Source organism: Acomys minous (assembly GCF_964271855.1).
Source record: "Acomys minous genome assembly, chromosome: 2".
Lineage (NCBI taxonomy): Eukaryota > Metazoa > Chordata > Mammalia > Rodentia > Muridae > Acomys > Acomys minous.
This window is the reverse complement of record NC_140484.1, coordinates 53,021,821-53,035,496: the sequence shown is the minus strand read 5'-3', so window position 1 is coordinate 53,035,496 and position 13,676 is coordinate 53,021,821. Positions and strand designations below refer to the sequence as shown.

The window sequence follows — 13,676 nt, the reverse complement described above, 5'->3', positions numbered from 1 at the left end:
AACCAGCTAGCAGCTTCCTAAACATGTGTTGAAGGATTGGTCCATACCCCAGGAGTTGAACCATGAGGGTGCCATTATTTTTTACAATCTAGCCCGTTAAGAAGCAAAGTTGTGGACTGGAGAGATGGCTCAGAGGTTCTGACTGTTCTTCTGGAGGTCCTGAGTTCAATTCCCAGTAACCACATGGTGGCTCATAACCATCTACAATGAGATCTGGTGCCCTCTTTTGGAGTGCAAATGTACTTGCAGACAGAGCACTATATACATAATAATAAATAAATAAATCTTAGAAGAAGAAGAAGAAGAAGAAGAAGAAGAAGAAGAAGAAGAAGAAGAAGAAGAAGAAGAAGAAGAAGAAGCAGCAATGTTGCTGGACATGGTGGTACAGCCTGAAAACCCAGCGCTGGGCAGGAAGGGAAATAGCTGTAAGTTCCAGGCCATCTTTGCTTACTTAGTGAGACACTGTTTCAGAAGAATAAAAGTAACACTAAGCTGGGGCTGGTGTCACAGGCCTGTCAGCCCAAGTACTTGGAAGTTCGGAGCAGGAGGATGACAAGTTCATATTTGACAGGGCTACGAAGCCAGCAAGAGTAGCCCTGTAAAACCTTTCCTCAAAATGAAAAGTCAGAAGGAACACTTGGGGACTAAGTCAGCAATAGAGCTTGCCTGGCACAAGTGACAGTCTGAATGCAACTCCAGTACCTCAAACAAAACACGTCAGCCAGGCGGTGGTGGCATTCAGGAGGCAGAGGCAGGTGGATTGCTGAGTTTGAGGCCAGCCTGGTTTACAGAGTGAGTTCCAGGACAGCCAGGGCTGCACAGAGTAGCCTTGTCTTGTAAAAACCAGCAAACAACAACAACCAACAGGGCAAAGACACTGTAGCATGTGGAAGCACACTCGGGCAATCCCAGCAACCCGAAGGCTGAGGCTGGAGGGTGGTGAGCTGAAGGCCAGCCTGGGCAGCATGGAAAGGCTGGCTTGAGGGAGGATTGGTGACCAACACCCGCAACCCAGAGGTAGAGATAGAAGGATCTGGAGGATCTGGAGGAGTTCATGGTCATTTGAGGCTACATACGGAATTAGAGGCCAGTTTGAACAACATGAGAGATTTTGTTTCAAAACACAAGCAGACAAAGCTCTGTCAGAAAAAAAGAAGAAAGAAAGAAGGAAAGAAAGAAAAAAAAAAAAGAAAACCAGCCAAGCAGGGTGGCACTTACCAGTAACCCTTAGTACCCAAGAGGCTGAGGCAGTAGGATCACCATGTTTATGGATAGCTCTAAACACATAGCAAGTTTCAGCCCAGCTTAGGCTACTTATCAAGATCCTGTCTAAAAAAAGAGAGAGAAGACTGTGAGTTTGAGGCCAGCCTAGTCTACAAAGTGAGTCCAGGACAGCCAAGGCTACACAGAGAAACCCTGTCTTGAAAAACCGAGAGAGAGAGAGAGAGAGAGAGAGAGAGAGAGAGAGAGAGAAAAGAAGAAGAAGAAGAAGAAGAAGAAGAAGAAGAAGAAGAAGAAGAAGAAGAACCAAGTTTACTGTGCACACCTATAATACCAGCACATGAAAGATGGTGGAGACTGGAGCAGAAGTTAAAAGTTCAAGTCCAGTCCTGGCTGCATAGAAATTCAAAGCTAGCCTAAGCTACTTGAGAACCTGTTTCAAAAAAACAAAAAGACGCCAGGTGTGGTGGCGCATGCCTTTGATCCCAGCACTCTGGGGCAGAGGCAGGCCTCGTAGACCAGGCTGGCTGGAGGGAGGCACGGTGACCAACACCCACAATCCAAGAACTCCGGAAGTGGACATAGGAGGATTGGGAGAAGTTTGGCTAGCTTGGTCTACAGAGAGAAAGTTCCAGGACAGCCAGGGCTATTACACAGAGAAACCCTGTCTTGAAAACAAACAGCTGGGCGTGGTGGCGCACGCCTTTAATCCCAGCACTAGGGAGGCAAAGGCAGGCAGATCACTGTGAGTTCGAGGACAGCCTGGTCTACAAAGTGAGTCCAGGATGGCCAAGATAACATAGAGAAACCTGTCTCGAAAAACCAAAAGAAAAAAGAAAAAAGGAAAAAAAAACCAAACAAATAAACAAACAAACAGGTAGGATGGGGTGAAAAAATGGCTCAGGGGTTAAGAGCACCACTGCTCTTTCAGAGGACCTAGGTTTAATTCCCAGCACCTACATGGTAGCACAAAACTGCCTGAACTTCCACTTCCGGGAGATTTGACACCCTCTTCTGACCTTGGACACCAGGCAAGCATATGGCACACATATATACATATGGGCAAAACACACAAATAAACAAAAATGGCTGATAGGATGGTTCAGTGGGTAAGCACACTTGCCACTGAGCTCAATCCCTGAAAGCCATAGAGCCAACCCATGCAGGTTGTCCTCTGACTTCTACACACATCTATGGCAAGCGTACTCACACACACACACACACAGACTTTCACATATGCACACACAAACGCATGCACACAGCATAAGAAATGTGAGCCTCTGTCCTTTTAACATTCAACTTCTCTTATCCCAAACTTTAGCCATCAGATTAGCCCAATCTTTTTTATCCATAGTCAATGTAAATAATTTATACCTTTTCTTTTTCTTTCTTTCTTTCTTCTTCTTCTTCTTTTTTTTTTTTTTTTTTTGTTGTTGTTGTTGTTTTTTGTTTTTTTGAGACAGGGTTTCTCTGTGTAGCCTTGACTATCCTGGGTCCCTTATGTAGACAGGTGTGCACTGCCATGCCCAGCTCATTTACACTAGCTTCCCCCCTGCCTCCCCCCTTGACCCACCCTCCAGGTTTTCATGATAAAGGTACTCAGGCTTTGTAATTCTGGAGCCAAGTTTCCAGCTGCTACCCAGTCTTGCTGCTGGGTGGTGCCAGAACTGGTCCAGTCTTCTGGCCAGTATCATTGTGATGGTACAATAAGCCATATTATTTCAGGGAAATCTCTGTCTCAGTTGTGAAAGGGGTGGTCAATCCAAGTTTGGCAACTTTAGTCTGGGCTCAGGACACTGAGATGTGGGGCAAGCATATGGGCAGAGCATTGTCACTGTTTTTGCCAGGGAAGAGGCAATGCCACCCAAGACTGAGCTGGGCAGGGTTAGGACAGGGTGCGATAAAGTGACTCTGCCCGGATGTCGTTATGAGAGTGAAATGGGTAGGAAATCCAAGATGAAAGCTGGATAGGAGTGGTAATCTGCCCATCATCTGTAGGGGAAAACTGGGGCTCTAAATGATTGGGAAAGTCTTTACTATTCAAGAACTTGGCAGGAGGTCCACATCTTGGTTCTGAACCCAGGAGGCTGTGGGGATGGGAGACTTTTGTAGTAGATGACAGTACTGGCATTGCTTTGTGGAGGAGGGCCCATCACAATGTGTGGATACAAGTGTTCACACTAAAGCTGGGCATGGTGGCACATGCCTTTGATCCCAGCAGAGATACGCAGATCTCTGTGAATTCAAGGCTGGCCTGGTCTACACAGTGAGTTTTGAGGCCAGCTTGGTCTACACAGTGAGTTTCAGGACAGCCAGAGCTGTAAGATGAGACCCTGTCTCAAAACAAAAACAAAAACAAACAGACACACAGACAAACAAACCGTTCACATAAACCAGAACTTGGGAGATAGAGGCAGGCAGATCACCACCAGTTTGACTCCAGCCTGGTCTACACAGCGAGCTGCAAGGCCAGCTTGAGCTGCCCTATAGCAGGAAGCTGTCACAAAACAAAACTGTGCCTGCACAAGAAGGAGCCTTCTTGTTTGACTTCTCAGGGTTGCCATGGAGATGGCTGGCAACAGGACCTGCTCAAGTGCTGCCCAGAGACTACTTCCCAGAGGAACCACAGTGACTCTGCTCCAGCCAGGGCCCTGCTGAGCCACTGCTACAGAGACTGTCTTGGCTCCTGGCTACAGAGGTTGCCCCATCCTCATGTCGCCTAGAAAAGCTGATTTGTTGAGGGAAAGGAACACATGGGTGGCCTCCCCTTCCTGTCGCATGCCTGAGGTCCCACTTTCGTTTGTTTGAGACAGGGTTTCTTTGTGTAGCACTAGCTGTCTTGGAACTCACAGAGATCCTCCTGCCTCTGCCTCCCAAGTGCTGGAATTAAAAGTGTGTGCTACCACCACCTGGCAAGATCCCACTTTTGCCCGCCAGGGCTTTGGCACTGACCAGAGCCTCAGATTCTGTTCTGGTAGGGCCTAGCTGCTCTGCCTCCCACAGTGGCCTTGGGCTGCCTGCTCGCTCAGCACCAAGCCTCCTTCCAGGGCCAGTATGGAGACACTGAACAGAGAATCTGAGGAGCAGCCTTATGAACCCCCAGATAAAACAATTAGCTGTGGGTACAGATAAAACAATTAGCTGTGGGTACCCCAGTGAGGAAGAGGGAGAGAGGGAGGCACCAGAGGCTCCTTGTGTCTTCGATCTTTCCCTTATGTAGTGGGGATGGACACTAAAGCCTCACACAAGCTAGACAACACTCCTCTACTAAGCTACACCGTCCAGCCCCGTTTCCTTTCTTGTTTCTAGACACAGTATCCCTATGTTACCCAGGCTGGCCTTGAATTTCATAGGCCAGGTAAATCTTGACCTTGTGGCTCTCCTGTCTTAGACTCCAGTGTAGCTGGGAATACAGGAGGCCTGCACTGCCAAGCCTGGCTTTTCTAGGTATTACACACAGGAGCCCTCCAGGAGAGTAGGCCAAAGTGGATATCCAGGGCTGGGGGCGGGGCGCCCTCAGCGTGCAGGTTGTGGTAAACCTTTGATCTGCCATGGGAGTAAGGATTTGGCCAAGTTCTATGCTTCCATGCCTCAGTTTCCCTAGGAAAATACAGATAAGGGCATGGCCTTCTATAACTGCTTCCTCCAGGGCAGGCTCCATGTGATAGGGACAGGCCTGGCCTTGGCAGATGCCAGGAAACATACATGATGTACTTTTCTTTTCTTTTTCTTTTAGGTTTTTTGAGACAGAGTTTCTCTGTGTAACAGTTCTAGCTATCTTGGCACTTGCTCTGTAGACCAGGCTGGCCTCGAACTCACAGTGATTCACCTGCTTCTGCCTCCCAAGTGCTGGAATTAAAGGCGTGCGCCACCACCCCTGGCCATGGTGTACTTTTCTTTCTTGCTTTTTTTTTGGGGGGGCAGGGCATAGGGAAGGAGGGCTGAAATAGGGTCTCACTAGGTAGCCTAGGCTGGCCTTGATGAACTGCTGATCCTCCTACCTCCACTTCCGGGGTGCTTGGATTACCCGTATCATCTGGCTAAACTCACAGAATGCATTTCCATAGCCCTGGGACTAGAACATTCCACATCCAGATTCTGACAGAGGACCATGCCAAAGTCCCGCACAGCTATAGGACCCCCACACCTATTACAACTAAGTGTATGCACTGCTTTGTGGCTTCCTCTTTGCACACCTGCTCTTCCTCCAACATTGTATCACAAGGAAGTGATAGCAGAGACTTCATCATGGCCAGGGTAGTGCTATCACACTTCCAAGGACGCACTGACCTCTGTTCCGAGTCTTACACAAGAGAGAAATTCATTAAAAACAAAAACAAAACGACCCACTCCTGAGCCATGAAGAATACCAGGCCTTAGTCCATTGTCTTATAAAATGTGCCCCTTCCTTTGTCTGGGGTAGGAGGAGAGTTGTGGTTTCTCTCTGACACAGCACTGTGCCTCTCTCCTCAAGCATCTCCCTCTTCACCTTTCCTCTGCCCCGTCTCCCTTCTGTTGCCTCCACCACAGCCACTGCACAGTTTCCCATGCAGAGGGGGCCTCCAAATCCTTCTCTTCAGTCCCTGCCTGCCTCACTCAAACATTCAGATGCCGGGAAGCCACCCAGGGAGCCAGGGAGCCAGGGAGCCAGGGAGCCAGGGAGCCAGGGAGCCAGGGAGCCAGGGAGGCAAGCCTGCAGCATCAGAACCGGCCCTGTTGTCTTGACAATGGCTCACGTCCCAGGCACCTTAAGCACCCACAGGAGCAATTAGTGAGTGTGGGAGAGGGTTTCCATGGTGGCGGGCCCAAGGGGGTACACCAGGGCCTGGGGAAGAACAAGGGCCATCAGGGCCTTTCTCCTTTGTCCGGAGCACACTGGGTCTTTGTTCGTGTCTGGCTCTCTTTGACAGATGGGACCAGGAACATGATTAGGGAAGCCAGCATGGCTTAGAGTCCCCCACCCAAGGGAGGCCTGAGACATCTGGGGGAGGCAATGGGAGGCTGGAGACCCCCTCTGGGCCCAGCTGTCACTGGGGAGTCTTCCTCTGGCAGGCAGAGAAGCTTGACTTTTACCCCAGAGGCCGGGGCAAGCTGGCTTACTACTGGCTCCTTTCCCCTGTAAACACCTTACCCAGCAGCCAATGGGCAGCCTTGGTGTGTCCCTACAGGGTGCTAGGACAGGAAGGGTGGATGAAGGCAGGAAGGAACATGGCAATAGGTCCAGGGTGGAGAGTGGAAGAATATTCAATCCAACTTTATCAGGCATCTTCTTGGTCAGCCTTTATTTGAGGTTTGCCTGCAAGAAGCCCATGGGGGTACCATAACCCATTCAGAAGCTTCACCCCCACACTCCTTCAGTGCTGGCTTTGATGCTGGTAATGGTAGGCACCAGACAGCTCCCCACAAGCTCCACGCAGTGACCTTCCTTTATCTCTGTGCCTGACACAGTCCTTCAAGTGGGGAGATACTCCGCTCTTCAAGGCGGTCCTTGCTGGGAACAGCGGAGTCCCACAGCCCAGCAGGAAAGTGCAGGACACATTTCTGGGGCTGGATTCACTGTCCAGATGATTGAAATACGGTGGCACTAAGTGCATGAACACTCAGAAGCGGGTGTCCAGGAAAGAGATGGAGCCTCGTTGGGACTTGGAGGGACCCTCAATCGGGGGTCCCCGGGCCCTCGTCAGGAGCCCATGGAAAGTCTTGCCTCGGGTCTGTGGCTTGCGCCGCGGAGGCCGGGGCTCCTCTGGGGGCTGCACCACAATTCGGGGTATCTCGGGTTTGGTGCCTCCTCGCACCCCTGCCAGCTGCTGGGACTCAAAGATGGCTTGGGCTCCAGGAAGCCGGGCATGTGGCAGAGGGGCTGGTCCAGACGATGACTTGGGCAGCTGGGGCAGCTGGATCCTAATTTCCCGTTGCAGGTCTCTCTCAGAGAGGGCTACACTGTGCACCTGTGGGGAACAGTTAACGCCGACTTTGCCTGGACTGGGTTGTCAGGGCGCAGGAAGCCTTGAGGTTACACACACACACACACACACACACACACACACACACACGGGGCAGGCAGTACACAACCCCAGGAAGTGGCTGAGGGCTGAGACATAGCTTTGCCGGCAACCCGAAGAAAGACAGCTGAGGCCTGGGGGTTCTCACACCCTCCGCAGCTCCACAGAGCACAGGAACTGAGCCCGGCTCTCACCGAGGTTCAGCTTTCTGAGCTGTGCAGCATGGGCAAGACCGCGGAAGACTGGAGCAAAGATACCCACCTGGGACATGAAGGCTTCTTCCTGCAGCTGGGTGGGGGGGATGGCTCTCAGGGCGCCCAGTGTCTCCAGCAGCCCTGGGCACGCTGTGCGCTGTTCCACAGTGCCCAGTGCCAGGCGCATCAGTGTCAGCCCCACACGGAACAGTACCTTGACACCTGCAGGGAAGAGAGTAGCTCGCTCACAGGAAACCAGCCTGCCCCCTCCAGTTCCTCAGCCGAGTCAATCCTCATTCTCCTCGACCTCACCGCACTCACTTCACCCAACTCAGGCCTGGAAAAATGACCAAAGATTGCAATTTGTTTATTTTTTTGAGACAGGGTCTCATGTAACCAGGCCTCTGCCTGTCTACATAGCCAAGAATGACCCTGACATTTTGAGCCTCCTGTCTTCCTTTAGAGGGCTGGGCTATAGGCATGTGACACCACAAGTGGCTTGGGTTTTGCTTTTGTTTTGTTTTGTTTTGTTTTTTTAGACAGTCTTACTTTGTGGTTCTGGATGGATGAGTGGACTTTACCTTGTAGCTGAGGTTGACCTCCAACTCACAACAATCCACTACCCTCTGCTCCCCAAATTCCTGGATTAAAGGCATGTGCTACCATGCCCAGTTTAGAGGTTTTTTGTTTGTTTGTTTACTTGTTTTTGTTGTTGTTGTTGTTGTTGTTGTTGTTGAGACAGGGTCTCACTGTGTAGCGCAGGCTGACCTGGAATTCATTATGTAGCAAAGATTGGCCTTGAACTTGCAGCAGTTCTCCTGCCTCTGCCTCCTGGATATTGGGATTATAGGTGTGTGCCACACCTGGCTATTTACTTAGTGTGTGTGTGTACTGTAAGCCTGCCACATCACATGTGTGAAGGTCACAGAACCTTCTGTAGGAGTCAGTTCTTTTCTTTCACCATCTGAGATCTGGAGATCAAACTTAAGTCATCAGGCTTGGCCACAGCACCCTTACCCTCTGAGCCAGCTCATCAGCCCAAAAACCTGGCCGTGTGTGTGTGTGTGTGTGTGTGTGTGTGTGTGTGTGTGTGTGTGTGTGTATTTATTTATTTATTTTTGGTTTTTCAAAAAAGGGCTTCTGGGTAACAGCTCTGGCTGTCCTAGACTTACTTTGTAGACCAGGCTGTCCTCAAACTCACAGAGATCCACCTGCCCCTGCCTCCCGCGTGCTGAAATTAAAGGCATGTGTGCCACCACGCCCACCTTGGCTTTCTGTTTTCTTGAGTTAGAGTCTCAGTCTGTAGGCCACACTGGCCTGGAACTATGTGACCCAACCTTGCCTTGAACTCACGGCAATCCTCCTGTCTCAACTGGAGGCTGAGATGATGCCTAGAGGGCACAGAACCTTGCAGGAGCCAAGCCAGGCTCAGTTTGCCAGACACTCCCAGGCAGGGCAGCCAGCCAGGAGGTAGGGGCTGCTAACAATCTATGCCACGCTTTCTCTGACCTCAGCCTCCTGTCTCTCCGAGGAGTAGTTGGGTTGGTGCCTATTGAGGCCTTTCCATCTTGAATCTGCCACCTTCTGATTCTAGGAAGGTTCTGGGCAGAACTTCCTTTCTTCCTAAACCAAAAACAGTACTAGCACACACACACACACACACACACACACACACACACACACACACACACACACACACACCCCTTGCCTAGTCCTAGGGCCTCACAATCCTTTTCTAGCCTCTTCTGAACCACTAAGAGGAGTTAGGGTGCCAGGGAGCCCTAGTGACAACTATGACTTATAAAGGAACGATTGCCACCAACAATGTCATCATTGCTATTAAGCAGAGCCTGTGCAGTGCTTTTCCCCAAGCAAAGATCAGATGGCCCACTGTGATCGGCCTCTTGAGGTCTGAGGCTAGAGAGGAAGTGACATGTGCTTTGGGTATTTGTGACATGATTGTCTTTCTTTCTTTTTGTTTTGTTTGTTTGCTTGCTTGTTTTTCGAGACAGGGTGTGTGTGTGTGTGTGTGTGTGTGTGTGTGTGTGTGTGTGTGTAGCCCTGGCTGCTTTGGAACTAACTCAGTTTGTAGACCAGGCTGGCCTTGAACTCAGAGATCTGCCTGCCTCTGACTCCCAAGTGCTGTAATTACAGGCCTGTGCCACCATGTCCAGTGTTATGCAGTGCACCGGGTCTTTTTTTTTTTTTGGTTTTTCAAGATAGGATCTCTTTGTGTAGCCTTGACTGTCCTGGACTCGCTTTGTAGACCAGGCTGGCCTTGAACTCACAGCAATCCCCCTGCCTCTGCCTCCCAAGGCATGTGCCAACCACGCCCAGCTACTCTTACCTCTCTATGCCTTTCCTCCCAAGAGTCACCTGGGTTGCTGTGGCCTGGTCTTCCTGCTGGGGGTTGGGAGATGGGGGGGGTGGGGGGGTGGGGGGATGGCCTTCCTGGCCTCTGTCCTCTACCTGCTTGCCTTCCAGTTTACCTTCTCCATAGAGCAGCCAGAACTGGCTTTAAAAACAGCAACCACCTCCTGCTGCTCTCCTGACACTCTGTCACATCCCTTGATTTATTTTCTTCGTGACACTTATGACAGTCTATAAATATCTTCCAGATATTTGGGTACTGTCACCTCCTAGCCCCACACCCACCAATGAAAGTTTCATAAGCTAGCTGTCAGAGCCAGCTTTGCCGGGCCCCTCAGGAAGAGCCATGGGCTCAAGGCCCTGAGAAGGAGCACCTCCTATTTCTGTGGACCACACCTCAACCTTGCACACCCGGAACCACTCGCATATCACAACACATGCTTCGACCAACCTGGTTCCTGCACACAGAGTCCCCCCTGCCCTCCCCCAAGTCAGAGACTTCCCTTTCCTCATTCTCAGCCTCCCACAGCGGTCCTTGTGACAAAGTAGAGGCCCTCATTCATTACTCTGGGATTGTTTGAGTGAGATGGGCTGTTTTTTCCATGGACACACTCGGGTCTATGTGACACAGGGCTCCAAAGGGCCGAGAGTGGGAGCAACAACACAACACATTTAGACACGTGAGCTAGCCCCCCAGGCCCCACTCACCCTCACTAAGGAAGGCATCCCAGATGCGCAGCACTGTGGGGAAGGGCAGCGAGCGGGTGAAGAGGCACAGGAACCACTCAGGCAGGTAGAGCAGGGGCCCAACGCCTACCTGCTGTAGGTGCTTGTACACTCGTGGGAGCAGCCGCCGCAGGAGCGCCATGAACACTTCAGCATCTAGAAGCACCGCCTCCTACAGCCAGGCTCCTTTTCAGTCTGGCTAGCCGGTGCTGCAAGCCTCCACTCTCAAACCCCAGGCTTCCGACCCCTCAATTCCCCAAGTCCTCACTTCCCATTTTCACCTCCTCCCTACCCAGCCTCTTACCATGTGAGGCCCATAGTAGCCAGGGAGGTAGAGCTCGCAGATCTGGACCAAACACCAGAAGGCTTCCTGAGGGCAGGGGCACAGACCTGTGAGTGCTCATTAAGGAAGAGTCCCCTGAGGGGGAGCAGGGGGAGGGAACAGGCATAGGGACCTGAACTCATGCTACTCGCACCTTCCTCAGAGCCTGTCCTATCCTGGGGGTGAAGGGTTGGAAATCACAGGGCCTGGGTGGGGGTGGGGTGGGAGGACAGGGGTGTGTGTCTGTATTTGAGGGCCATAAATTAGGAGCAAAAGCTGGCAGTGCCTCAGAGTTTATATCCCAGGGTCTCCACCCAGGGCCAAGGCCGTGGTGCTCTAGAGCCTCAGTGTCACAAACTATAAGATAGGGGAGCTGGTGTGAGGGGTACTCCCAGCAAGCCTGGACATGGTACGGAATTCAGGACCAATAGTCAGAATGTCAAAGTGAAAATTTCCCAGGTCCCAGGTTCAGAAGTCAAGGATGATAGACCTAAAGGTTACTGAGAGTGGCGGACATGAGGCTTTGGTCACTAGAGCAGGTTCTGAAGTAAAGGTACAAAGGAGCCTGGGGTCTGAGTACCTGGGGTTGGAGGTTAGGGGGTCTAAGAGCTCAGTATTATGGGGGGGGGGGCGGGTGCACAGGTCACTAGGGATGGATTGAGAATCTCAGAGCAGGGTCAAGGTCACTCACCTCCGGGGGCAGATGCATGAGCAGCACAGCAGCTACAGGGCCTTGAGCCTGGCAGTATCCCTGCTCTGGCCGGTACAGGGTGTAGGCCTTGAGAACCTGCAGCAGCCCCCGCTGCCTGTGCCAGAAGATCTCATTAGGGCTAGCCTCCGAGGCCTCCCTGCCCTGCCCTCTGTGGCCTCTGCCCAGGCTATAGCCTCTCTCAGCCAAAAAAAAAAAAAAAAAAAAAGTAAAGTAGGAGTCACTGTGTATCCTGGGTCTCATACCCATGTCCCTGGGGTGACACAAACATTTCGTGCAGAGGGAACTGGCGGTGCAAGTCCCTGCCAATCGTCTCCATCCACTGCGGGTCTCCAGGGGCCGCTGCCAGGTCCTATGAGTGGTAGGAAAGCAGATGTGAGGGCTCAGGGTGGCAAGGAGCTCTAAGAAGGGAGGTAAAGATCTGTCAACCTCTCACCTGATAGGTGCCAGGGTTGCTCTTCTGACACATATGAGCCCCACATAGTAGGGGCCAACACCGGGCCCGCAGAGCCGAGGGGATGCCTTTTCTGCACTGTATCTTTACCTGTGGGTGAGGTCAAGGTGTCGTGTTAGGTCAACATCTCTTGCTCTTGAGGGCAGGTCCCAAGCACAGGTCTTTCTTTCTCTCTTTCTTTTTTTCTTTCTTTCTTTCTTTCTCTCTTTCAACTGGGTTTCTCTGTGTAGCCTTGGCTGTCCTGGAACTTGCTCTGTAGACCAGGCTGATCTCCAACTCACAGAGATCCACCTGCCTCTAACTTCAGAGTTCTGGGATTAAAGGTGTGCACCACTTCTGCTCAGATCCAAGCAGAGGGATCTGCTTGGGGACCAGTGTATGTAGACCCCTCTTTCCTTACCTTCTTGTATTTTCGAGACATGGTCTTCTCCCAATGTGAGGTCATCTCTACCCATTTCATCTCCCGCTGGCGGATGAGGTCTGCAGGGGGTTGACCAGACCTGGAAGCACAGGGCACACACAGTATTCCTTGGAACACATGCCTTCCTATTGCAGCCTATCAGGGAAACCCCAGTTCCTGGTCTGGGACACTCTGAGGAGTCCTGGAAAGAAATCTGTGGCCCAGAAGCTGCCAATGGTTGTCACAGTTAACGGAGGGGAATGTGGCTTCAACAGGGACAGAAGCAGGAGAGAGCAGGGATGCAGACATATATATTGAGGGGGGTCTGTTTGTCTGTCCCCCAAAACAGAAATAGAGAGAATTCATAAGGAAGCTGGGTGGACAGTGCCTAGGACTGGAAGCCAGAAGCCTTGAGTTTGAATCGGCTTCTGTTTCTGATCTGCTGTGATCTGTGTGCTGTGTCAAGTTTCTGCCTGTCTCTGGATCAGTTTAACGGACGGTACGCCTGAAGAGAATGGTGGCACACACCTTTAATCTCAGCACTCAGGAGGCAGAGGCAGGTGGATCGCTGTGAGTTCGAAGCCAGCCTGGTCTACAAAGCGAGTCCAGGACAGCCAGGGCTACACAGAGAAACCTTGTCTCAAAAACAAAACAACAAAACAAAAACCTGAAAAGGAGATGAAAGAGCCACAGACTTCCCTCTGGGGTTCTTGGGGAAGGATGTGCAGCTTTCAGGGAGGATGAAGACCTCAGAGGATGAAAGAGACATCAGCGACATCACCCCCCAGGGCCATTCTCACCTTAGAATCCATCCTGGACCGGAGAAGTGGCTGAACGAGTTCTGAGCTAGTCCCTACAGGGAGCTCCCTGAGGCCAGGCCTAGCTCCAGAACACAGCTCTCAGTCTCTGTACCCTCCCACCTCCCCTCCCCACGCCTACTTACCCCAGATCTGCTGAGTTACCCCCAATGAAGCCATAGCGGTCTGCCTGGCGATATGGACTGGGCCCATTCAGCTCTGAGTCGGAGCCTAGAGAGCTAGAATCATCCTGTAGTTCTGATGGCAGCAACAGGTCCTCCCCCAGGGCCTGGGCCATTGTGCCCTAGACCCCAGTGTCACAGGCTGCAAGACATACAGGAGTGGCCAGACTGAAGCCAAGGGATTCCAGTCACCAGCCCTCAGCCCTGAGGTACCACAAAGGCCAGGTCTCCGCACAGAGACCCAGCTCCAGCCCTGGCCTCTCTAGCCCCAGCAGCCCAGCTCACCTCCTCGCTGTACC

The 13,676-nt window shown here is 51.7% G+C and overlaps 1 protein-coding gene across 2 annotated transcripts; it reads right to left on the bottom strand.

Moving 5' to 3' along the window:
- Positions 1-6,422: 6,422 nt before the first annotated feature.
- TBC1D10C (TBC1 domain family member 10C) lies at positions 6,423-13,652 on the bottom strand. 2 transcript variants are annotated; one of them, XM_084750376.1, is made up of 9 exons: positions 13,342-13,652; positions 12,399-12,498; positions 11,981-12,088; positions 11,790-11,896; positions 11,527-11,641; positions 10,818-10,883; positions 10,496-10,685; positions 7,485-7,639; positions 6,423-7,169 (listed from the first exon to the last, which is right to left on the bottom strand). In XM_084750376.1, the coding sequence occupies exons 1-9, from the start codon at positions 13,491-13,493 to the stop codon at positions 6,822-6,824; spliced, it is 1,341 nt and encodes a 446-aa protein (XP_084606502.1). In that variant the 5' UTR covers positions 13,494-13,652; the 3' UTR covers positions 6,423-6,821. The 2 variants fall into 2 exon arrangements, with proteins under 2 accessions (XP_084606502.1, XP_084606503.1); XM_084750377.1 differs by having other exon boundaries at positions 11,527-11,637; positions 13,342-13,475.
- Positions 13,653-13,676: the final 24 nt, after the last annotated feature.

Excerpts from the sequence above, each read along its gene's own strand:
- TBC1D10C (XM_084750376.1), bottom strand. The coding sequence starts at position 13,493 with ATGGCCCAGGCCCTGGGGGAGGACCTGTTGCTGCCATCAGAACTACAG. Across the intron at positions 11,897-11,980 it reads GCAACCCTGGCACCTATCAG|GACCTGGCAGCGGCCCCTGG; the intron begins GTGAGAGGTTGA and ends TACCACTCATAG. Across the intron at positions 7,640-10,495 it reads GGATGCCTTCCTTAGTGAGG|GTGTCAAGGTACTGTTCCGT; the intron begins GTGAGTGGGGCC and ends TCTTCCCTGCAG.